This window comes from Neophocaena asiaeorientalis, unplaced genomic scaffold (assembly GCF_003031525.2).
Source record: "Neophocaena asiaeorientalis asiaeorientalis breed wild unplaced genomic scaffold, Neophocaena_asiaeorientalis_V1.1 scaffold594, whole genome shotgun sequence".
Taxonomy (NCBI): Eukaryota; Metazoa; Chordata; class Mammalia; order Artiodactyla; family Phocoenidae; genus Neophocaena; species Neophocaena asiaeorientalis.
The window spans coordinates 656,288-682,141 of record NW_020175066.1 but is presented as its reverse complement, the minus strand read 5'-3'; the positions used below and the strand labels follow the sequence as shown (position 1 = coordinate 682,141).

The 25,854-nt window shown below is 43.3% G+C and overlaps 1 protein-coding gene across 2 annotated transcripts in view; it reads left to right on the top strand.

The window, feature by feature from the left end:
- Window positions 1–25,854, top strand: part of FHIP1A (FHF complex subunit HOOK interacting protein 1A) — a 263,508-nt gene that overhangs the window by 225,290 nt on the left and 12,364 nt on the right. For both annotated transcript variants that reach the window (XM_024764045.1, XM_024764044.1), the window contains exons 7-10: window positions 585–752; window positions 6,193–6,272; window positions 18,673–18,863; window positions 22,478–23,611. In XM_024764045.1, the coding sequence (XP_024619813.1) occupies window positions 585–752; window positions 6,193–6,272; window positions 18,673–18,863; window positions 22,478–23,611 (1,573 nt within the window). The remainder of the gene's footprint in view (window positions 1–584; window positions 753–6,192; window positions 6,273–18,672; window positions 18,864–22,477; window positions 23,612–25,854) is intronic.

The window sequence follows — 25,854 nt, the reverse complement described above, 5'->3', positions numbered from 1 at the left end:
TACAACTTTCCAGAAACATATCTGAACATCTTGTGTGCAGCAGCATTTTGTGTCTGGACCTCTCACTTGCTATTTATTATATTATTATTTTGTTTGCTAGAGCATATATATAACCCAACTTCCTAGACAGAAAATATGTTCTTATGTTCCTAGCTCCTGTACATAGCAGGTCCCAATAAAGGTTTATTGAATGACTAATAATGAAACAAGTTGTACTGAGCTTTATAATTAATCCCTTACTGACCATGGAAATACTTTCTGTTACCTTTTTTTCTCCTTTGTGATTACACGCTAAAATCTTGATGGTGTTCGAACTGCATCTGGTGATTAGAGTCGTTGGAACACTTGAATTGCTTCTTTCTGCCTTTGCTTTTCCCTTACTGAATTAAAGGGCGGAAACAGCATGAGGTTTTGTGGAATGTGAATAGGTTATGGGCTTCACATGAAGCTCTGAAGTGTGTTCTTGTGGCAGGCGTGTTCTTGCCTTGATGGGTTCACTGCGGTGAGGCTGGGGGCCATTGAGGAGGCATGTATCAGAGCATTGAGGGGATGCTTACCTGTGCTCACTCTGTCATTGGTCCCAGGTGACTGTGGAGGAGGTCATGACCACAACTGCATATCTGGACCTTTTTCTGCGTAGCATCTCTGAGCCAGCACTACTTGAGATCTTCCTCCGTTTTATCCTGTTGCACCAGCATGAGAACGTCCACATCCTAGATACTCTCACGAGCCGAATCAACACCCCATTTCAGGTAAGGAAGGCCCCAGAGGAAGGGAATTTATAGCTCAAGACAGATTTCAGGAGAGTTTGTTTTTGGAATAAAATTATGAAGATTCTGTTTTCTTTAAGCCATTGCTTTTCTATTTGGGAAGAGATGAACTAGATAATTTGTTTTGCTATCAGGAGCCCTTCTGTCAGGGAGGTGGGAGTTACTGCCTTTCATAGGACAATTTTTCTCAATTTGTCTGGGTTGGCACTTTCTTCTGTAGAACCAGCAGAATGTGCTTCTGAGGAGACAAGGTACAGGGGAACATATGGGCTTAATTAAGTTCAGGTAAAGCCAGGGAACCAAAGTGTATCAAGTCTGGGTATTTAGAGATCATATTTCTGTCCATAAGTGTTTTGAAATGCACGTCTGGGCAGTTGTGAGTTTAGGTAGTCATTCTTTAGTTTGGTGCTCTGATTAACTTTGAAAATCCTCTTATACCATTAGTGTAATCCTTTGCAACCCTCTCTCCAAAGGCTGTCTATTTAAGTGCAATTATTGTTTTAAAAGCAAAGGTATATTTGAAGAAAATGAAAACACTAATTTGTAAAGATACATGCATTCTAATGTTCATAGCAGCATTATTTACAATAGCGAGGATATGGAAGCAACCTAAGTGTCCATCAACAGATGAATGGATAAAGATGTGGTATAAATATACAATGGAATATTACTCAGCCATAGAAAAAATGAAATTCTGCTATTTGCAACAGCATGGGTGGAACTAGAGGGCATTATGCTGAGTGAAATAAGTCAGACAGAGAAGGACAAATATTCTGTGTTATCACTTACATGTGGAATCTAAGAAATAAAACAAATGAATGAATTTAACAAAACAGAAACAGATATAGAGGACAAGCTGGTGGTTACCAGTGGGGAGAGGAAGAGCGGAGGGGCAAGATAGGGGTAGGAGATTAAGAGGTACAAACTACTATTTATGAAATAAATAAGCTACAAGGATACATTGTACAGCACAGGGAATATAGCCAATATTTTATAATAACTTTAAATGGAGTATAATCTATAAAAATATTGAATCACTATGTTGTACACTTGAAACTAATATAATATTGTAAATCAACTATACTTCAGAAAAAAGCTCCATTAAAAATGCAAAAAAAGGTAAAGGAATAATTAACAGTGTTATTGTTTGTAACATATGTAGATGTAATGTGTATAACAGTAATAGCACAAAGGGGGGTAAGAAGGAATAGAGCTATATAAGAGTAACATTTCTGTATTTCACTAAAATTAATTTAGTGTAAATCTGAAGTAGACTCTGATAAATTAAGATGTATATGGTAAGGTCTAGAGCAACCACTAGTAACTCAAAAAAATAGTAAAAAATATCATTAAAGGAATTAAAGTGTTACTATGGGGGAAATATTCACTTAATGTAAAAGAAGACAGTAAAATAGGAATAGAGGAACAAAAAGACATCAGACATATAGAAAACAAAAAGTAAAAGGGCAGATATAAATCCAACTATAATGATAATATTAAATGTAAATAGATTAAAAATTCAATCAAAAGACAGAGATTGTCAGACTAGATAAAAAACTAGATCCAAGTTATTTGCTGCCAACTGGAGATACACTTTAGATTCAAAGATAACAGTAGATTGAAAGTTAACGGATAGAAAAAATAGGTTACACAAACAGCAACCAAAACAAGGCTTGAGTGGCTATACTAATAAGCCACAGATTAGACTTTAAAACAAGAAATTAAAAAAAAACAACAAGAAATTTACTAGAGAGAAAGAGGGACATTTTATAATGATAAAGGGTCAACCCCTTGGAAAGATATAACAATTATAAATATATGTGCATCTAAAAACAGAGTCCCAAAATTTATGAAGTAAAAACTGGTGGAATTTAAGGGAGAAATAGAAGATACAACAATAGTTGTGGGATATTTCAGCACCTTACTTTTTTATAATAGAACAAGTAGGCAGGAGATGAATAAGGAAATAGGAGACTTGAACAATGCTATAAACCAACTAGACCTAGCACAGGCATCTGTAGAACACTCCACCCAACAGCAGCAGAATGTACATTCTCTTCAAGTGCACATGGAATGAACACTGTCCGAGATGGACCATGTGATAATCACTTTCAATGAATTTAAAGCGATTGAAATTATACCAAGTATGTTCCCTGGCCACAATGGATTGAAATTAAAGTTTATTGACAGAAAGAAAATTCACAAATATGTGGAAATTAAACAGTACTCCTAAGTAACCAGTGGGTCAAAGAAGAAATCACAAGGGAAATGAGAATGTACTTTGAGATAAATGAGAATGAAGATACAACATACCAAAACTTACGGGATGCAGTATAACACTGCCAAGAGGGAAATATATAGCTGTAAACACCTACGTTAAAAAAGAAGAAAAATCTCAAATCAGTAGCCTAACCTACTTTAAGACACTGGAAAAAGAAGAGCAAACTCAAACCAAGCAGAAGGAAGGAAATAATAAGGATTAGAGCAGAAAGTAAGGAAATGAAGACTAGAAAAACAACAAAATCAATAGAAAATCACCAAAACAAAAAGTTGGTTCTTTGACCCTCTTCCATTGTTGATGGGAATGTAAATTGGTGCAGCCACTGTGGAAAACACTATGGAGGTTTCTCAAGAAAACTAAAGATAGAACTACCATATGACCCAGCAATTCCACTCCTGAGTGTATATTCAAAAAAAACAGAAACACTAATTCAGAAAGATACATGCACTCCAATGTTCATAGCAGCATTATTTACATTTGCCAAGGTATGGAAGCAACCAAAGTATCCACCAACAGATGAATGTTTAAAGAAGGTGTGGTATATATATATTCAATGGAATACTAGTCAGCCATAAAAAGGGATGAAATTTTGCCATTTGCAAAATTTGGATGGACTTAGAGGGCATTATGCTAAGTGAAATAAGTCAGACAGAGAAAGACAAATACTGTCTTAATATTAGTTACATGGGGAATCTAGAAAATACAACAAACTAGTGAATAAAACAAAAAAGAAGCAGACTCACAGATATAGAGAACAAACATGGTTACCAGTGGGGAGAGGGAAGGAAGGAAGGGCAATATAGGGGTAGGGGTGAAAAGGGATATTATGGGATTATATGGAATCAATGTGTGTGAAACTTTTGAAAATTATAAAGTACTATAGAATTTAAAGAATCTTTCATTCAATAAAGACAAACCAAAAAACATCATAAAAAAGCTGGTTCTTTGAAAAAGTTGACAAAATTGACAAACTTTTAGACTACTAAGAAAAAAAGTGAGAAGAGTCAAATTAGTAAAATCTAGAACGAAAGAGGGGGTATTACTGTTTGTTGACCTTATAGAACTAAAAAGGATTATATCCATTGTACCCATGGGAAGACTTGGACCAGACATTGAGAACTACTATTGCAGCCTCTGCCCAGTGGAATGATGCCTTGTCAGAGTTTATAATGAGATACAATATTCATACAGAGCAAAACTGTATAAAGGCTAAACATACAGTTTAATTGTAAAGAAAACACCATGTCATCATCATTCAGGGGAGAATGAAACATTGCCAACACCTCATAAGCCCCTCGGTAGCCCTCTCTGATTACAACCCTCTCCCTCTCCTGCAGAAATAACCATGATTCTGATTTTTGTAATAAGTATGCCTTCCCTTTTCTTCATAGTTAATGACATCTGTATGCATTGATAAAAAACGTAGTTAATAAATAAATAAATAGGATTATAAGGGAATACTGTGAACAACTGCATGCCAAAATATTGGATAAATTAGATGAAACAGGCAGATTCTAGAAAGACACAAACTTCTTTTTTCATAGTTACTAAAATTTTACTTTTTTTTTTTTTACATCTTTATTGGAGTATAATTGCTTTACAATGGTGTGTTAGTTTCTGCTTTATAACAAAGTGAATCAGTTATACATATACATATGTTCCCATATCTCTTCCCTCTTGTGTCTCCCTCCCTCCCACCCTCCCTATCTCACCCCTCCAGGCGGTCACAAAGCACTGAGCTGATATCCCTGTGCTACGTGGCTGCTTCCCACTAGCTACCTACCTTACGTTTGGTAGTGTATATATGTCCATGCCTCTCTCTCGCTTTGTCACAGCTTACCCTTCCCCCTCCCCATATCCTCAAGTCCATTCTCTAGTAGGTCTGTGTCTTTATTCCTGCGAAAGACACAAACTTCTGAAACTGATTCAAGAAGAAATCTAAAATCTGTAAAAAAGTAAAAACTTTTGTGTTTCAAAGGACACCATTAAGAAATTGAAAAAACAGCTGACAAAATAAGAAGAAATCTTTGCAAATCATGTGTCTGAAAAGATACTTGTATGTAGAATAATGAACTCCCTGGACTCAGTAATAAAAAGACAGATACAGGGTGCTGAGCACCCTTGACAGTGATTTGCCCAGGTTACTATGGCAACATATAGAGAGGACTCGGACTGGGGAAAGCGGGTGTTGAGTGGTAATCCTGGGAAAAAGAGAAGAAAGATTTCCTAGGAGAGGTGATGCCTACAGTCAGTCTTTGAGAATAAGTAGGGTTATCGTGCAGAGGAGACAGAGGAAGACATTCCAGGCAGAGAAACAGCATGTGCAAAGGCGTGGAAGGAACGGAATGAAGTATTTGCTTCTTCCTAACTGTAAGGTGTGACCTGTCCTGAGCACAAGAGGTGTTTTGGGGCACGCCAAGTACAGCTCTTTCTCTACAACACCGTTACGGATTTCATTGACCGGCTTGTTAACCTGTCCTGCCTAGAACACAGGCTAGCCCTTATTCTCCTGTACAAAGAATGAGAGCCTAAATTACTTAAGTGGCCTGATGGAACAGCAAAAGCTTACTCCCAAAAGGCACGGTGATTTTATAATGCACCTTTGGGAACCTTCTCTGTTGGACAGTTTATCTTTCCTTTTTGGAAATCAGAGACTGCAGGAAATCTTGTTTTTTAATGAACATCCTAGGAAAGTATATCATCATCCCTCAGCACTATGGGAAATGGAACCCGGGAGAATGTTTGCCCCAAAGCCAAGGGATAAGGCAAGGAGAGCTGAGGCTTAGGGCTGAGGACTCTGGAGAGAGAGATGGCTGGGGTATATGCAATTTTCTGTTAGCCCTGTCTTTCAAATAACCAGTGTCGTATTTGAAAATAACTAGGAAAACAAATGACATAAATAGGAGATGGGGTGTGTGTGTGTGTGTATTGGGGAGTTGTAGGGGACATATTTATCTGGATCTTTACAAGTTGGGAATATGAGCACAGGCATTTTATTAGGAGGGTAATTCTACATTTTTCTTAATCAAAACTGCTAAAAAAAAAAGGTCATTTTATTTTGTAATTCTGATTTATTTACCATCTGTGTGAAGTAGAGCTGTCCTTCCAATATCTGAAATAGATATTTTTCTTGCTTCCCAGCTTTGTGTGGTGTCCCTGGCATTATTTAGAACTCTCATCGGTTTACATTGTGAAGATGTGATGTTACAACTAATTCTAAGGTGAGTTGCCATCTTTTGTTCCCTTTAAAGGAAAGCTCTACACTATCGCTATTACATTTTTTCTTTGGTAGTGTAAGTGAAGTAAGGGCCATGCTTCTAAGAAAGAAAATCATCGAGCAAATCAATTTAATTTCTGCATTATTTCCCAAGGTTAATTTTCGTTTTACTGTTAACAGTTTTTAGGGGGCCAAATGCATTATATTATACATGTGCTCCTGGAAAGAATACGTAGAATGTTTGGAAACTTGCAGAGGTGTTATGAACGCTCTTCTGGTCCGTAGCTGCATGTCTTTCTCCTGAAGTACATTTTTAGGGGACTCGTTTTTGAAAACAACTTTTCTAAATATTAAATGCTGTTGATGTATAATTTCTATGACTCTTGCTTTAGAAATGGTGCAGTGCTCACTGTCTGACCTGTGAGTATGTTTCAATTAAATTCAGTAAATAGTTAATGAGTACTTTCTGTGTACAATTCAGAAGGGAATAAGGCACGGAGGGGATGAACCGAAAAGGACATACATGTATACAAGGAGGAAAAGGTATGTCCTTCAGATGTCCGGGTGGGAAAGGTTTCATGAAGGGACTGGTATCTGAAGACAGGCGTCAGGAGTCAAAGTGGACTGCTGTTAAGACGACATTAGTTTGGTTGTTTGGCAGGAAACTCAGGAACACCGAATCCTGCCTTGCCCCTGCCTCTGCTTCTCAGGGTCCCTGAGAGAAGCATCTCCTTTTGTGAAGGAAAAGAGTTGGTGAGGGCTTGTGCTCCCTCACTCCCCCCTGGTGGTGTGGAAGCAAAAAGGAAAGAGCCAACCAGGTCCTTGGGCACGCCCTCCACCTCCTCATTCCTTAGACCCTGTTTTTGACCCCTCAGGCAGACGAAGGGCAGAAGGAGCTGAGAGCAGCGCAAGAGGGAGGAGACCTGGGCTGCCCCTGGTCCCCACTGGGGTTTAGACATGATGTGAGCAGAATTACTGAGGAGCTGACATCCCAAGAGGATGTCCAGCATTCCCACAGAAGTAGCTGTGGAAAAGTAAGGAGGTGGTGACGTGCGATCTTGGGAATAGCGGCAGAGACATCCCCCAGGATCTCGTGAGAAACACACGTTCTTGGCCATCTTCCAGATGTGCTGAATCAGAAACTGTGGTGGTGGGTGGGGCCTGGCAGGCTGTGCTTTAAACAAACTCTCAGAATCCGTGTCAGCGGATTCTGACACGAGGCTAAGTTTGAGAACCACTGGTTTGAGGAAGGCTGCAGTGTAGACGTGGTGTCCTGCAAAAGGGAGCGATGCAGATACCACAGTGGGCTGGTGGGTGGAACGATGGTGGCCTTACGGACTCACTCTTTTATGGGAGAGTATCACCTATTAATTTTTTTAGTTTAAAGAGAGCTTTTGGACTTTTTAGGGGTTTAGATCAGGTCATCAGTAACTAATCTTAGGGCATTAGTAAAGAATAAATCCGCTCATAAAGAAACACCCTGGGGAGTCCGGTAGAGCATTAGTTATCTGTCCTAAAAGGATTACATTTGCTTCCCATCAAGTCTCTACTGATGTGACAGTGCATTAGCAGGCCTGAAAGAAATCCATCAGAGCAACTCATTATAGCCTTTTTTACTGCCCAGAACCAGACTTTGCCTCCAGCAAGGGTAAATCCTGATTATATTTAAACGTTAGATTCTTGAATGCTGCCTCTGTGATGGCATGGAAAGCAGCTGTCTTTTTCAGTGGACCTGGAAGCCTGGCCCGGAGTCCCCGCTCTGGGTCACCAGGGGAGACTGAGCCCAGGGGGTGGACACTTCTGTTCAGTGGCCTTTGTCTACTCATAGGGTGGTACTTGTTGTAAAAACTGTCCTCAGAGGTGGTACTGGTCAAAGCATCTTTTAAGACCCAGACCTGTGCCTTATGAAGGTGAAGAAATCAGCTTGTGATTGAAATACTTAGGCATCCAAAGTCAGGGCTGTGACTTCCAGGGCGAGTAAGGACCCATCATTTCCCAGAAAGCACCTGAAGGGCACGTGGTCGCAGGTTCTGAATGGAGTCTTGGAAAAAGTGCTGGGCGTAACCATGGGTCCAGCGCTCTGAGCCTGAGTTTCTTCTCTGTTTCCTTAATGAGGATGATGGTGAGACTATAATAATAGTAGTTGTCCTTTATTTAATACTTCCTGTATTTCTAATTCTGTCGCGCTGCCTGGGGGAATCTGAGAAGAGTGAGTGGGGGTGGGGGGGTGCAGAGGTCAGAGATCAGCACGTGGTAGACACGCAGGAAGCCTCTGCTTCCTGGTCTCTGTCCTCTGAACTGCTGATCGCCCCGCACATTTAACAAGTGTTTTCAATTGTAGTAAAATACGCAGAACCTATAATTTACCATCTTAACCGTACAGTTCAGTGGTATTAAATGCGTTCACAATATTATACAACCGTTGCCACCATCCATCTCCAGAACTGCTCTCACCTTGTAAAACAAACCCTCTGCACGCCTTAAACCCTAACTCCCTGTTTCTCCCCTCCCCCAGCCCCTGGCAGCCACCGTCCTACTTTCTGTCTCTGTGAATTTGACTGTTCTAGGTATCTCATGTAAGTTGCCTCATACAGTATTTGTCTTTTTGTGCCTGACTTATTTCACTTAGCACAGTGTCTGCCAGGTTCATTCATATTGCAGCAGGTGTCAGAATCCCCTTCCTTTTTAAGGCTGAATAATGTTACGTTATTTATACTCCATTTTGTTTACCCATTTATCTGCCGATGGACACTCTGAAATATTTATTTATTTATTTGGCTGTGCCGGATTTTAGTTGTGGCATGTGGAATCTTCGTTGTGGTATGCGGGATCTTTAGTTGCAGCATATGTGATCTAGTTCCCTGACCAGGGATCGAACCTAGGCACCCTGCATTGGGAGCATGGAATCTTAGCCACTGGACACTTGGATTGCTTACCATTTTGGCTGTTGTGAATAACACTGCTATGAACATGGGGGTACAAATATCTCTCTTCAAGACGCTGCTTTCACTTCTTTTGTGTATATGTCCAGAAGTGGAATTGCTGGATCATATGGTTATTCTGTTTAAATTTTTTTTTGTTTTCCATAACAGCTGCACATTTTACATGCCCACCAACAGTGCACAGGGTTCCAGTTTCTCCACTTCCTCTCCAGTACTTGTTACTTTCTGTTAAAATAAAAATGATATTTTGATAATCAAGCAAAAATGACAGGCAGATCTGAAGACCAACTGGGGTTTTTAGAAGTAAAAACTGTAATTATCAAAATGAAAAACGGAGTGTTTGGTATAAATAGTATTTGAGATACAGATTAAGAGAGAATTAATGAACTAGAAGAAAGATTGAAGAAGTTACTACTAAATTTGCAGCAGAAAGACATAATGAGATTTAAAAACATGAGAACAAGGCTATGAACAATGGTGGCTGGAGTGATGGGGTGTAACGAATCCAGTTAGGATCCCTTGACCTATTCTGGTTTTGGAATTTGCTATCCCGTAAGATTTTGGGGAGGATCAACTGTGGTGATAGCTGTGAAAATGTTTTGAAACACTGTAAAGCACTACACAAATTTAAGGGAGGGGAATTTTCTAGAAAATACATTTTAAACTACAGTAGAACCCCCTTACCCGCGGTTTCACTTTCTGAGGTTTCAGTTACCCAAGGTCAACTGTGGTCCAAAAATATTAAATGGAAAATTCCAGAAATAAACAGTTCATAGGTTCTAAATTGTGCGCTGTTCTGAGTATTGTGTTGGAATCTCACGCCGTCCCACCCAGGATCCCTAGCCATTGACATCGTCTGCCCCTGATATCCAGCCATCAACATCCTCATGGCTCAGTGATCCAGGATCACCTTAAGTAGATGGTCCTCCTTTACATGTTAGAAGGTCGATAGCAGCCTGCGTCACAAGGCCTACATTGTTCACTGCTTGTGATTGAAATACTTAGGCATCCAAAGTCAGGGCTGTGACTTCCAGGGCGAGTAAGGACCCATCATTTCCCAGAAAGCACCTGAAGGGCACGTGGTCGCAGGTTCTGAATGGAGTCTTGGAAAAAGTGCTGGGCGTAACCATGGGTCCAGCGCTCTGAGCCTGAGTTTCTTCTCTGTTTCCTTAATGAGGATGATGGTGAGACTATAATAATAGTAGTTGTCCTTTATTTAATACTTCCTGTATTTCTAATTCTGTCGCGCTGCCTGGGGGAATCTGAGAAGAGTGAGTGGGGGTGGGGGGGTGCAGAGGTCAGAGATCAGCACGTGGTAGACACGCAGGAAGCCTCTGCTTCCTGGTCTCTGTCCTCTGAACTGCTGATCGCCCCGCACATTTAACAAGTGTTTTCAATTGTAGTAAAATACGCAGAACCTATAATTTACCATCTTAACCGTACAGTTCAGTGGTATTAAATGCGTTCACAATATTATACAACCGTTGCCACCATCCATCTCCAGAACTGCTCTCACCTTGTAAAACAAACCCTCTGCACGCCTTAAACCCTAACTCCCTGTTTCTCCCCTCCCCCAGCCCCTGGCAGCCACCGTCCTACTTTCTGTCTCTGTGAATTTGACTGTTCTAGGTATCTCATGTAAGTTGCCTCATACAGTATTTGTCTTTTTGTGCCTGACTTATTTCACTTAGCACAGTGTCTGCCAGGTTCATTCATATTGCAGCAGGTGTCAGAATCCCCTTCCTTTTTAAGGCTGAATAATGTTACGTTATTTATACTCCATTTTGTTTACCCATTTATCTGCCGATGGACACTCTGAAATATTTATTTATTTATTTGGCTGTGCCGGATTTTAGTTGTGGCATGTGGAATCTTCGTTGTGGTATGCGGGATCTTTAGTTGCAGCATATGTGATCTAGTTCCCTGACCAGGGATCGAACCTAGGCACCCTGCATTGGGAGCATGGAATCTTAGCCACTGGACACTTGGATTGCTTACCATTTTGGCTGTTGTGAATAACACTGCTATGAACATGGGGGTACAAATATCTCTCTTCAAGACGCTGCTTTCACTTCTTTTGTGTATATGTCCAGAAGTGGAATTGCTGGATCATATGGTTATTCTGTTTAAATTTTTTTTTGTTTTCCATAACAGCTGCACATTTTACATGCCCACCAACAGTGCACAGGGTTCCAGTTTCTCCACTTCCTCTCCAGTACTTGTTACTTTCTGTTAAAATAAAAATGATATTTTGATAATCAAGCAAAAATGACAGGCAGATCTGAAGACCAACTGGGGTTTTTAGAAGTAAAAACTGTAATTATCAAAATGAAAAACGGAGTGTTTGGTATAAATAGTATTTGAGATACAGATTAAGAGAGAATTAATGAACTAGAAGAAAGATTGAAGAAGTTACTACTAAATTTGCAGCAGAAAGACATAATGAGATTTAAAAACATGAGAACAAGGCTATGAACAATGGTGGCTGGAGTGATGGGGTGTAACGAATCCAGTTAGGATCCCTTGACCTATTCTGGTTTTGGAATTTGCTATCCCGTAAGATTTTGGGGAGGATCAACTGTGGTGATAGCTGTGAAAATGTTTTGAAACACTGTAAAGCACTACACAAATTTAAGGGAGGGGAATTTTCTAGAAAATACATTTTAAACTACAGTAGAACCCCCTTACCCGCGGTTTCACTTTCTGAGGTTTCAGTTACCCAAGGTCAACTGTGGTCCAAAAATATTAAATGGAAAATTCCAGAAATAAACAGTTCATAGGTTCTAAATTGTGCGCTGTTCTGAGTATTGTGTTGGAATCTCACGCCGTCCCACCCAGGATCCCTAGCCATTGACATCGTCTGCCCCTGATATCCAGCCATCAACATCCTCATGGCTCAGTGATCCAGGATCACCTTAAGTAGATGGTCCTCCTTTACATGTTAGAAGGTCGATAGCAGCCTGCGTCACAAGGCCTACATTGTTCACCTCACTTCATCTCATCCCATAGGCATTTTATCATCTCACATCATCACAAGAAGGGTGAGTACAGCACACTAAGGTATTTTGAGAGACAGAGAGACCACATTCACATAACTTTTATTACAGTGTATTATTATAGTTGTTCTATTTTATTAGTAGCTATTGTTGTTAATCTCTTACTGAGCCTAATCTATAAATTAAACTTTATCATAGGTATGTATGTATAGGAAAAAAACATAGTATATATATAGGGTTCAGTACTACCCGTGGTTTCAGGCATCACTGGGGGTCTTGGAATGTATCCTCCACAGATAAGGGCGGGGGGTTACTGTAATGAAAACAATGTCTTTTCTGATTTAGAATCTGTACCAAAAGCAAGGTCAATGAAAAATCCTTATTTATCTAGTCATTTAAACTTTAAGGGACCTAAAAAATAGATTTATAACCTGTCCTTTTTGTTGTTGCCACTGTAGTTATTCAAATATATATGATAAACTTGTAGATCTGAGAGCAGTGAAGATTATGTGAATCCTTTTAATGAAGTTATTTGCTCCATGGTAAATAAACTGCATCAATTTTTGTTGCAACGCAAATACTCTTCATTATTGACATTTCAAAGTGATAATCCATTTGTAACTGATCTGTTTATTTCCTTTAGCAAAATATTAGAAAAGTAAGTTGAAATGAGGTCCCCCCAAAGAGCGGCTATTTAAGGGAGCAGAAAACCAAGGAGAAATTGCCCACCTCCAGGGATGTGACCTATGATAGGCCTAAGGCAGGCAGGAAATGCTGACAAGCAGTGAAGTGACAGATCAACTGCACGTTCTTGGCGTTTCCCAGTTTAGGCAACATGTAATTGCTTAATACCCTGAATGCCATTTCTGAGTATTCTGGTTGGGGTGTTTCTTTCAGAAGTGCTGGTCATTTGGCAGGTTTATGCACTGCTTCGCCTGTTGTGTTCAGATAGAGGCTGTTTTGCTCGAAGAGAAGCTGCCTGTTCTCTTCAGGAACATTCCCATCTTCTGTGGGCATCGGGTGTCTGGAGGAGAGGGGAGAGAAAATGCCAGTCTAGAGTAAGATGAATAGGAGAAACACAGCCAGAATATCTCTGAAAAACAAATGAGCTTTTTGAAATGCACCAAGGTTGCTTTTAAGATTTTTGCCTGTTGGTACATTACTGAGGTTGTCATCATCTCTTAAGAAGCACCTTGCTTACTTCATCATACTTCACTGCTTTGTTTTGTTTGTCTTTATTGTCAGTGTAGCAGTAGGCAACGTGTGTCCTTTGTTATTGATTGGTTATCACTGAATTGTTTCAGAAATGATGGTGATTTATTTCAATGAGTAATATCCAATAAAATAGAAAATGGACCCAGGGTTGCAGAGGGTTGGGGAAATAATGAAAAAAGGGAGGACAATGTGGGGAATATATTTTTCCTGCTGTGTTGGGATGGCTTTGAGTAATCTGAGCCTCTAAAGCCATTTATTAGTCTCTGGTTATATTTACTGCTTCCTGAATTTAAATAAAATCCCACCCCAGGCAAATATAGTTGAAATGAAAAGATAGTTGGATGACAGACATCTGTACTAAATTCCTAAGTGATTTTTCTGCTATCGACAGCCACTTTATTATTTTTTTATTGGAATATAATTGCTTTACAATGTTGTGTTCGTTTCTGCTGTACAATGAAGTGAATCAGCTATATGTATACATATATCCCCTCTCTCTTGGACCGACCTCCCCCTGCCTCCCATCCCACCCATCTGTGGCTTCTCCCGTTGCGGAGCACAGGCTCCGGACGCGCAGGCTCAGCGGCCATGGCTTACGGGCCCAGCCGCTCCGCGGCATGTGGGATCTTCCCGGACTGGGGCACGAACCCGTGTCCCCTGCATCGGCAGGTGGACTCTTAACCACTGTGCCACCATGGAAGCCCTAGCTGTCTGTTTTATACATGGTGGTGTATTTGACGTTTGGGGAGCTTCTGACTTTATTCTGTTTCTAATCTTTCTGTGTAAATGATGGAGAGACAGAGGGTCAGTGTACGGTTTTCCCACTCTTCCCTCTGGGATAATCCTTCGTTTTAAAGGCACAGTAGTAGAAGTACTGCTTTGAATACAGGGGTGTTATTCATTTGAACTGACTCTCCAATTTCCAATTTTATAGAACCCCCCCCTTCAACCTATGGGGGAATCTCCCTTTATTTGATTTACTCAGAAGAAAGTTCTTAGTTTCTACTGAAAGCATGTGTTTGCAGAGTTGCAAATTCCCAGTAACTCTTTATTCTAATATAATTTCAAGCTACCCACTGGTGATATTTGATAAATAGCTTTATTAGGTTTGATCCACTGTTCCATTTTGTTTTAGTACTTCAAACAAAGAGTAGAAATCTACATATATCAACTTAAATCATGAAATATGCTTTGTTTGAGCTGTAAGCAGTCATTGAGTTCCTGCAGTATATAAAAACATTGAAGCAGTCTATTTCTTGAATAATTAATGATGAAAATAAGGGTACAATAAATCCTGTGTAGTTGCACATTGGCCTTTCTGTGTTGTTTTTCAACTTGCTATAATAGCAGTTACCCTGATTGTAATTTATATAACTTGAAAGAGGATCACACTGTTCCCCTGTCTTACTTAGTTGCTTAGCTGAACACAGAACAGAGGCAATATAAAATTCTGTGTTTACGCACAAGCTGGGACAAGAAGGGGAATGAGCCATACATCATGGAAAATTATTTCCCTCAAAGTATTTTTCTAGCATTGAATTCATTTTATCTTCGTTATCCCTGTGAAGTAGGTAGGCAAGTATGAGGGGAGGTGGGGTGCTGAATTTTTAGGCCAAAGACTGATATGAATACAAATTAGTTACTAACTGTAGAACCTTGGGCACATCAGTTAATTGCTCTGAGATTCACTTTCCTCATCTGTTAAATGGGAATAATATCTGGGCTGCCTACCTCACAGCGATGTTGTGAGGGGCAAATGGAATGTATGTGAAAGGCCTGTACATGGTAAAGCACTGTATTCTTGTTTGTTAGTCCTTTTCCCTTTCTTGGAAGACCTACAGTCAGACGCTTTGTGTTACTGATCACTTATTTTCCTTATTGACTGACTAGCGTTATTAACAAGTAGTCCTATTTCATGTATTCTGTCAAAAAACAATCAATGAAAACTTCTAGCTTTTATATACTAGTTGCCCCCTTTTAAAAATAACTTTTTATTTTGGAATAATTTTAGATTTACAGAAAATTTGCAAAGGTGGTATAGGGAGTTCCCTTTATCCAGCTTCCCCTTAACATCTTATATAACCATGGCACATTTACTAGGAAATTACCATTAATACAATAATATTAACTATAGTACAGACTTTATTCAGATTTCGCCAGTTTTTCTACTAATGTATTTTTTTTTTTTTTTGTCTCAGGGACCTGTTCTTGGGTACCTCATTGCATTTAGGCCCCTTTTAATTTTATTATGTTCCAGTTTTTTATTATGAAATATTTTAATATGTAGAAAATTTGAGTGAATAGTATAACGAACACCCATGTATTCTGTATCTAGATTCAGTAACTGTTAACATTCTGCCACTTTTTAACTTATATGTATGCTGTATAAATAAAATTTTTTTCTCAACCATGAAAAAAAAAAAAATCCTGTGTAATCTGAGTTTCCCTGAGCCTCACTCGCCTGTGAGAGCAGAAGCGTTCACATCAACAACCACAGGATGGGTTTTCCTGGCTCTCACCCCCACTCCTCATGTGAGACCTTGGCCCCCTGCAAAGCGTCAGCCGTCACTTCTGGGGGGTCCCAAGGGAGGGGCCTTACGTGTGTTCATGATCATGACAGTTGCCGCAGCATCATCTCTGCTGAGCCCCTTCGGTTGGTGCTGCCTTCCCTCTGTCCCTGCCGTGTCCCCGCCCCTCCTGAGAGTGCTGGGGACGGGGATGGCGCTCAGGTGCTGGAGCGGCGCTGCCCCCTTGAGTGTTCTAGGGGCCAGAGCTGCGCTGGCTTCAGACAGGTGGGAGAAGGGCTCTCTCCTCTGCCTCACTCTTGGTCAACAAAGCATCTCTGCTCACAGAGATCCTCGTGAAAAGAGGTCCTTCATTTTCTACCTACAGGATCTGTTTCTTCTGCAGTAGGGCTCAGGTACAAGTCCCCAGAGCTGGGCTAAGGATTAGAACAGATCTGGCCTCTTTTCCCCCACCCCGCTCCAATCTTTCCTTTTTGTTTTTAGAACCTTTGACTCCCATGCAACTGAACTTATGCAAATAGATGCCGCCACATCAGACATGCGGGGTGTGTCTGGATCTTAGGGAGAGGGATTTAGGCTCGTGTGTGTGTGTGTGTGTGTGTGTGTGTGTGTGTGTGTGTGTGTGTGTGTTGTATGCCCATGAGTGCGGGGAGGGGAGACTGGGACCCCCTTACCTGGCCACCTAGCTAAGGTTTGGGTTGAATGAGGCATGGTTTGATTTATTTTTTGAGAACAGAAGGTTAAGTGGCAAGTTTGTCATTTTATACCATGGACATTATTAAGACCTTAAGTGTAAACTGCTCTGAAGAGAATTAAATCTCTTTTCCTCCTTGACTCAGGCACTTGCAGTGGCTCAGTCATTAATGCAAACATAGGTTTTCCTCTTTTGGACCAACAGGAGCTGCGGGAGATGGCTTAATGTTTACTGGCCTCAAGACATGCCCTGGAAGTTGTACTTTTATCTTTTTCACTGAATCCGTCATCACAGCTTGTTTTCCTCTGTACTGCCTCTCTCTCAGAAGCTAAATACAGAAACAAAAACACTCTGGTTTATTGAAGATTGTGGCTGTTCGCCTACGGGCTTGGGGTCTCTGGCGTTGGCTCCTGCACAGACATGGGGCACTCGGCTCTGGCCGTGAGGCCTCCATCCCAGTTGTGCCATCTTTGTTTAAATAAACAGTATGGTCTATCTCCCTGTTAGGAAAGGAAGCCATTTAAACACACTTTATTGTACCCACACAGCCCACTAGTGTGCTCCAAGTGTGTCAGAAATGATTGCCCAGGCTTTCTTCTCTCCAGCTTCATAAAATGATCCTGAGATGCTTTGCTCACCACCCAAAAGTGTTTTGTGTGAAACCGGGCCCAGTGTTCCCCGGTGAGTCCTTGGCCACTGTAATGTTGTGTTTTATAAGGAGAAGTATATATTTGGTCTTTGCCCTTTTTCTTTTGAGTCCCACCCCCCTGATATCCAGAGAGGGGAGAGGGTTGAATTAATCGCTAATGGCCAGTGATTCAGTCAACCATGACTATACAATGAAACCTCCATAAAGCCCCGCCACGGTCGGGTTTGGAGAGCCTCTGGGTTGGTGAACGCTGGGAGAGAGACAGCCTGGAGAGAGCATGGAAGCTCCACGCCCTTTCCCCACCCTTGCCCCGTGCATCTCTGCATCTGGCTGTTCCTGAGTTATAGCCTTTCGTAATAAACCAGCGACCTAGTAAGTAAAATGTCTCTGAGTTCCGTGAGCCGCTCTAGTAAATTAATCGAACCGGAGGAGGGGGGTCGTTGGCACCTCTGATGTATAGCCGGTTAGTCGGAAGCACAGGTGACAGCTGGACTTGTGAGTGGCGTCTGAAGTGTGTGTGTGTGTTGGGGGTGTCGGGGGAAGCCTTGTAGGACCGAACCCTTAACCCGTGGGGTGCGCTGCCATCTCCGGCTAGCCAGTGTCAGGCCTGAGCAGAACTGAAGGACACCTTCATGTCTGGACCATTGATTGCTTGGTGGGGTGGGGACATCCTGCCCCTGCCTTACACCCACCCTTTGGAACTGGTGATGGAACACCTGTAGCACAACATGTTCTCGTGATCACCCGCGAGAATATGAGAGGAGGTTCGCACCATGACGGGTCCCTTTGCCTTTGTGTGCAACTGCTGTCACTCAGTACCGACTCTGAGCCAGAGTTTCCGGGATCATGAGACAAAACTCTTGAAGGAGGTGCTTGCTCTGATAGCACATTATGTTGAGAAGGCAGACACCGAAATGATTGTGATTCTAGTAATAGTGCCTTAGTAGAAGGCTGTGAGCAGAGTGGAGGGAGAGGGTAGTTCCATCTTGGAGTAGGAAGCCCAGAAGCCTTCCCGGAGAAGAGGACACTGAAGCCAGACTTTGCAGGATGACAAGGCATTTGTCAGGCAGGGGGAGGGGAAAGCACATTGCAGGGGACGGTTAGGGTGGGTGCAAAGGCCCGGAGGCACAGTGGGATAGCGGATCCATTAAAAGATGGGGAAGTTTGTGGAGGTTAAATTGTGAAGGCCCTTAAATCTGCGCCAGAAGAAAGAAGCCCTTGACAAGTTTTAAGCATGGGAGTGAGCCCTGGGGGCTGGTGGGATGGCTGGAGTGAGACTGGGGAGAGGATGAGCCACCCCGGCTGTGACGATCGTGGCTTAGGCGGTGGCGGACTGGGAACGGACCTGCAGACACTGAACGCTGGCCCTTTTTGACTTTCCAGGTATCTGATCCCTTGCAATCACATGATGTTGAGTCAGAGGTGGGCTGTGAAGGAGAGAGACTGTTACTCTGTTTCTGCGGCCAGGCTGCTCGCCCTGACCCCCGTCTGCTGCTCCAGCGGGATCACCCTGACGCTTGGGAACCAAGAGAGGGATTATATTCTCTGGTCAAAGTGCACGCATGAGAGTCCAGGTAGGAGTGTTACCGACCTGGGTCCTTGATCCTTTAATCAATAGAAATTGAAGAGAGGCCAGGTGAGAAATTCAGGCAAGGCCTTATTGGGACTCGTGTTACAGCCCGAGGGCAGGAGAACAAGAAACAGCTTCCCCTGCTTGCTCCCCAAGGTGGAGCGAGCTGGTCCCTTAAGTGGGGTGAGGGGGGTGCGAATTGGTGGGTCAGGCCAGGGATCCTTCGCAGGGCCCTGCTTTTGCCCCTGACACCTCAGAAGTGGCAGTTGAGTTTTGGCCTTTTTGTATCTTGTTGTTCATAGTTTGCCCCAACTGTGAATGCACACAGTTATTTTTAGTCCCTTATAGCTTCTTTGTATTCTGTTGCTGGAGGAGCGGAAGAGATGTTTGTCCAGGTCCAGGCACTGCAGCGAAGGGTCCCAGGTCCCAGCCTGTCAGGGGAGGGACCTCTCGAGGGATAATCTTTAAACAAAAGGATGCCCAATTCCATCTCTCCTTGGATGTGTCTGTCTCTAGGTAGACAGGGAATGATGCAGTGAGTCCCATTTCTTTTCTGACTGACCACCTGGGGGTCCTTTTCTGCTTTGTAAAGAGTTCTGGACGTTTGGTAATCAGTGTTCCTTGATGTACCCAGCTCTTACCTACTCAGTGTTCCCAGACCTTTATTTTAACTAGGCTTCCTAGCGCCATCCTCAGAGTCCAGTATGAATAGTGTACCCGTGTGTCTATTTAAACAAAATGGGGCTGAGGGTGTGGAGGGTGGCTATAGCTAAGACAGAATTAGCCCTTATTTTAATTTCCAAAGGGACCCGTTTGTGGATGCTTTTGCCTGCCAATGACATATCATTCTAAAATGTGAAATGTCTGATAGGGCAAAAGTATATGATTCATTTGATTGACATCACGAGAGGTTTTTTCATAAATATTTATTGTCCCAGAAGCCACAGTACCCTGTGGTGTTTGCCAGCCACAGCTGATCTTGTCCAAGTAAAATTTAAATGGCCCCCGGACACGGCCCTCCCTCTGGCAGGCAGCAAAGGGGCATTTGTGTGTCTTTGGTGACCAGAAGGCTCCTTCAGCTCAGGAGGGGTCTGCCTGTCCTGTGACCACTAGGAAGTGGTCCCGACCTCGTGCTGACTTCCGTGTTTCCAATCTATATTCTGATATCCCCCCAAACAGTGTCATTCTGTCCACCCAGCTCTAGTCCTCTTCGATAAAAAGTATTTTGTCTAAGAGCTGGGCTACTTGACTAAGAAAATATCAGCGTATTTGGTATAAATGCAATTCTTAGAAATTAAGGTTGTCTTACTGATTCTTAGTTTTTAAATAAAGATACAGTGTATCATGGAAATTAATACTTTATGTGGCAGTGTAACAAGCTGTACTTTCAGTATATTTTCCTGTTAGGTAAACTAGTATGCATATCTTATATTTTCCTACCCAACTGTCATTTTTAAAAGCGTAGTTAAAAATTGATGTCTTTTTTGTTTACTAAAAAAGTTGTTTTAAGAATGAGTCTGTGGCTGACCTTTCTGCAGAATTCAAATTTCAGGTTAAACATATGATGGTTGAGTGCCTGCAACTCGCCACGTTCTTTCCCTGTGTCATCACATTTAATCCTTTGAAGACAGTATTCCCATTTTGTAGATGAAGAAATAGACTCAGAGTGAGGGATTGATTTATTTAAGGTTACACAGAGGACACAGGTCCTCTGATTCCAAATTCCATTTCTTTCCGCTCTCCTCTCTCTGAGGTTGCCTTACGGTGGCTAAGTGCCCTGATGGATAGGTGGTTACACAGGTAGGTAGGTGGGTAGATAGATAATGTGATTTTTGTGTGGTAGTTAAGAGCTAGGATTCTGAATCTCAGCTCTGCTCCTTCCTTGAGCAAACTACTTGATCTTTCTAAGATTTTTTTCCTCATCTGCTTTCCTCAAAGGGTTGTTCCAAGAATAAGTGATGTAGGACATACAAAGCTGTTAGAAAACTACCTAGTGTGTAGTAAGTGCTAAATAAATATTATCAGTAGTCAAAGTGGATAAGAGGTAAACTTTTAAAAGTAGAGCTGTAAAAAATGGATTATGTCCTCCGTAACGATGTGAAAATGTGTATTCTTAAAGGTTCACTTGTGGCCCAGTCAGGTAGAGATTTAGACAATGAATAGGGTTGAAAGGTGTGGCATGGAACGAAAAAAGGAGAGAGGTTGACGTAAGACAACTTTTGCTTGATTTCTGGCTCTGCCACTGACTTGTTGGGTGATCATTGTCTCTGAGCCTAAATTTCTTCATCTGTAAATGGAGAAAATAGTATCTCCATGTAGGGTTGTTGTGAGGATTAAATTAGATAGCACTGACTGAGAAAGCACCTGCCATGTAGTAGACATTTAAGAAATGGTAGAGTTTGTGTTTTCCCTTGTCTGAGTTCTTTTTTTTTTTCCCTAAAGGAAAATGTAAACTTAAATGCAGATGTCTTCATACCTATTTCAGTTACACGGTTGAGAGCTTTTAACATCAAAGGTAGTCAGGGTATCATTCTTAGGTTAAAAGGGCTATTTTGGGAGTGAATATGACTTTATCTTAAGTCACTGTTTGGTACATATAATTCCCAGTAATTCCCAGGAAGGCAGAATGAATGAACAGCCTTTTCGAAAAACCCAGGGTTTTCTAGAGAAAATCTGTTTCCCAAATTCATGGATTATATAGGCTTTCCACTTTAGAATCAAAGTCAAAATCTTCTTAATTGCCTACTCAGTGGCAGGTACTATATTGGATATATTACCTAACTTAATCCTCCCGTTACCGACCAGGGATCTTGGCCTTCCCCAATCAATAGAAGTTGACTAGAGGCCAGACAAGAAATCCAGGTGAGGCTTTATTGGATCCCCTGCTGGAGCACGGGCGGGAGGGAGAGCAAACAACAGATTCCCTTGCTTGCTGGCTCCCTGAGTGGAGGCCCAGCTTGCTCCTTATACGGGGTGAGGGTAAGTGCGGGGCCAGGGGTCAGGCAGGAGGGCTGGCTTAGGTGTTTCGCCCACCCCTTAGGTGGTGGTGTGTGCAGGGGGCATGTGCAGTACCCTGCTGTTGCTCCTGACACCCTGTTTTTGCTCCACGTTCTTCAAAAGTGGCAGTTGGGTTTTTTGCTCTCTTTGTATCTTTTGGGTCCAGAATTTGCCCCAACTGCGCGTGCACGTGGTTAGTTTTACTCCCATACAGTTTCTTTGTATTTTGTTGCTTGAGGAGAGGTGTGTCCAGGTGCAAGCATTGCAGCACTGCAGCAAAGGGTCCCAGGTCCCAGCCTGTCTCACTCCCAACAACTTGAGAGGTTGCCTTCATTAGCTCACGTTTCTCTGAAGACTGATACCAAGTAACAGACTTCTGTTGGTGATGGCAGGTATCTGACCAGCCAGATTGGTTTTGTATGTTCTATGAGGATAGAGTTTCTATTCTTATTTTTCCCTATTAAAATCTAACTTTTTTTTATTGTCTGGAAATCACTTAATCAGAAATTATTAGAACCAAAGTAGCTGGTGGGACAAAGCCTCGGCAGCCGGATGAGTTGCATTCCCATCCATTGCCTGTGTCCCCCTGCCCGGTTCTGACTTGTGTGTCTCCCGGGGCAGGGCCCTCGGAGCAGCTGCCCGCCGAGGCGTTCTCGCCGTCGGCCTGCATCGTGGAGTACGGCAAAGCCTTGGACATCAGCTACCTGCAGTACCTCTGGGAGGCCCACACCAACATCCTCCGCTGCATACGGGATTGCCACGTGTGGTCCGCCCTGTACGATGGAGACTCCCCCGACCCCGAGGCGCTTTGCCCGGCTCTGCCCGAGGAGAGGGCTCCCAGCGCCACCTACCCTGTGCTCAGCCTCCCGCAGCAGGTCCCCAGGACGACGGGGCCCCAGCTGGCTCCCAGAAAGGAGAAGAGCCACACGGAGCTGGAGTGGGACGACAGCTACGACACCGGGATCTCCTCGGGGGTGGGTGGGGGCTGCCCTGGGCCGTATGAGGATGCAGAGAACTCGGGCCCCCCGGTCCCCGTGGATCCTCCCAGACACATCCAGGAGATGAAGAAGAACGCCATCCTGCTCTTCAAAGGGGCCTACATCGAAGAGTCCGACTTCCAGGATGACGTGATGGTGTACAGGTTGTGTGCTGAGAAGGATGCTGAGGACACCAGCGGTTCATGGCAGGATGCCGCGAGGCCCCCAACCCAAGCCCAGACCCAGGTCCAGGATCCCCCCGTGAGCAACGGCCCCCTGCCCGGCCCTCAGCCAGAGACAGATTCAGAGGAGGAACATGGTAGGGACGATTCAGACGTGTTTCACGGTGTGTCCAAGGAACCAGAAGGAGAGAACGAGCCCGAAGTCGCCCTGGAATCAAGCCCCGAGTTAGCGGCCCCCAACCCCGAGGCAGAGCACGGTGCACGCCTGACAGTGACTAACCCCGAGGGTGAAGATTTCATTGCCCAGTATGACCAAATCATTAAAGAACTGGGTTCCAGCACCGAGGGCTTGATGGAGCAGAGTTTCTCCTCTCCTGATCCGTTGCTTCTTACAAAGGAGCCCGAAGAGGAGGAAAATGAGAGCAGAGGAGAAGAAGAAGAGGGGAAGAAGGAACCAGAAGGGGAAGGGGATGACTTTGACTCTTTCATAGCTGAGGCTCCTGCCGCAGAGACCCCGCCGTCCCCGTTTGGAGCGAGAGATGAGGCTGCCTTTGCCGGTCACCGTCCCGCGAGGACTCAGAGCACCCCATTCACAGGTGACGCTAATTGCTTTGTGGTTTCTGCTTTTGAAAGCGCTTGTACGTATTGCACCCGGAGAGTGAGGAAGGTGCAGGTAAGGAGCCTTATCAGTTTACCTACCAGAGGGGTGGAATATTTTTGTAAGCAGCAGGGAGGGGTGGTTTTATTTTTATCTTATTCTGTCGTTTGTTTTTTTTTCCCCCCAGCAAATTAGAGGTTACATTTTGCCATTGAGTAACTTCCCTTGATATGCCTTTGATAAAGTAGTAGGACTGACTAAACCACACAAGAAATCCAGTCTCATCATTTAATAGCCTCATTTCCTCTAGCCTAATTTATTTTTCTCCTTAGCATTTGCTTTTATGTGTATTTAAAAAAAAAATTACAATTTCCCCCACTGGCATGTGTGCTTCCTGAGGGCACAGGTGTTGGCTTGTTCTCTGCTCTATCCCTGGTGCTGAACAGTGGAGAGAGCACATAGTAGGTACTCAGAATACCCCTTGAATCAATGTGGCTGTGTACACATAGCAGAAGCCATTGGGGTTCGTCGTGCCTTTGCCTGGGCCTGGGAGCTCATTTCAGTTAATCACAAAATCTTCATCCAAAAATAAGTAGAGTAGACCCACATAAACTCATCACTGTGCTAGAGAGTGGCTGTGTTCCAGTGATAAACCCCTAACAGCAGGTAGAAATCACGGACGAGGCAAAGGGGTAGGATGGGGTATCAGGTAAGTGGATTGAGGTTAGGAATTATGATAGAATTATTATCGTTAAATTATTACCCAAGTAAAATCGTCACTGAACTCAGGTTTGGCTGCTCGCTGCTTCAAAGCCAGTACTTGTCGGTAGGAAAAGAAAGATTGCTGTATTCAGGAGGCCGGCAACCTGGGAAGAAGGTGGACTCGTGTCCAAAAGCCAATTCCCCAATGCCGATCGGGGGCAGGAGCTTTTAAAGGGGAGCTTCAGGGGTGTATAGGCGGAGGGAGGGGGCTCCCTGCAGAAACAGCACAGTCAGCTCGGACAGCCATCTTGAAATGAGTCACGCAGTGGTCTGACCAGCATCGTCATCTCGATTGTTTTAAGTACAGTTACTCTTCAGTTCCAGGGTCGGTTTGTTCCCATTTCTCTGTGGCCCGTTCTTAGAACTGCAGCAGCTTATGTCAGGGATACAGTCAGGTCATCGTGTAGTTCACTTCTTCCACCTGGTGAGGGTTTCAGTATCTACAAAACAGCTCCAAGGATATGGCTCAGAATATTCTCTACAGCCCTTGAGGAGGAACTAAAGGGCCTTGACTTGGTTTCATGGCTAGACTGTTAGTATTTTGTCTTGCTTGACTATTTTCCTTTGCTTTTTTAGTTTCTCATTTCTCTGATTAAATTTATTCTTTGGCTAAAATTTTTCTGCAGGCAAGAGGCAGGTGGAGGACATGGCGGGGGTGGGGGGATGGGGTCTGTCCTGGGAAGGCCCCACAGGGTCCTGCTCTGTTACAAAATCTGAAATCTGCAAATCGTGGTACAGAGGGACCTGGCTCAGAGGAGGGGTCCTCAGGCTCAGGGACAGCTGGGGTGGGACCCCTGAATGGTGTTCAGTTAGAGGAGAGCGTCCTAAGGAGCCAACATCTTAGCGGGACAGACTGGCCTTGCAGTCACGCCTGTGGGGACTCCTGGCTCTGGCGCTTCCAGCCATGTGGCCTTGGTGCCCTAACTCGGGGAGGACCAAATGTGTGTGTGATCCTGAGCTGGGGTGGTGGGCCGTGTCATGACTGTTACCACAGGCAGCCTCCAGCAGCCTCAGCTGAGGCTTGTCCTTCCCTGGCCAGCAGGGGGCAGCTCGGTGGGCGGAGATCATGCTCCCGCCTCCTTGGATCACCCAAAATACACGAAGTCACAGCATCTTTGGGTCCAGCCAGGCAGGCTTAACGTGATCTCAAGGAGCTCTTCCGCCCTCCTCCAACTTTTATTCATCTGTTTACGGATGCCTGAAAATTTATTTAAACAGGGAGAAAGCTTTTAATTCCACAATTAAAAGGCTTGAGGTTCTGGCCGAGATAACATTTCAGTGTGAATGGGTTTTAATTAAAATTCAATCAGTCAATCATAAGTAAAAAGGATTAGATAATCTGGCTCTTCCCAGTTGATAAGGGGAGGGGGGGGAGAGCTTGGTGGGAGGAAGAGGGCAGAGTAGCCTAGCTCAGTCCCAACTCTGCCCTAGGGCTGCCGCATTTACTCTCCCCCAGCAGGAATCCTGCTTTGTCTGCAG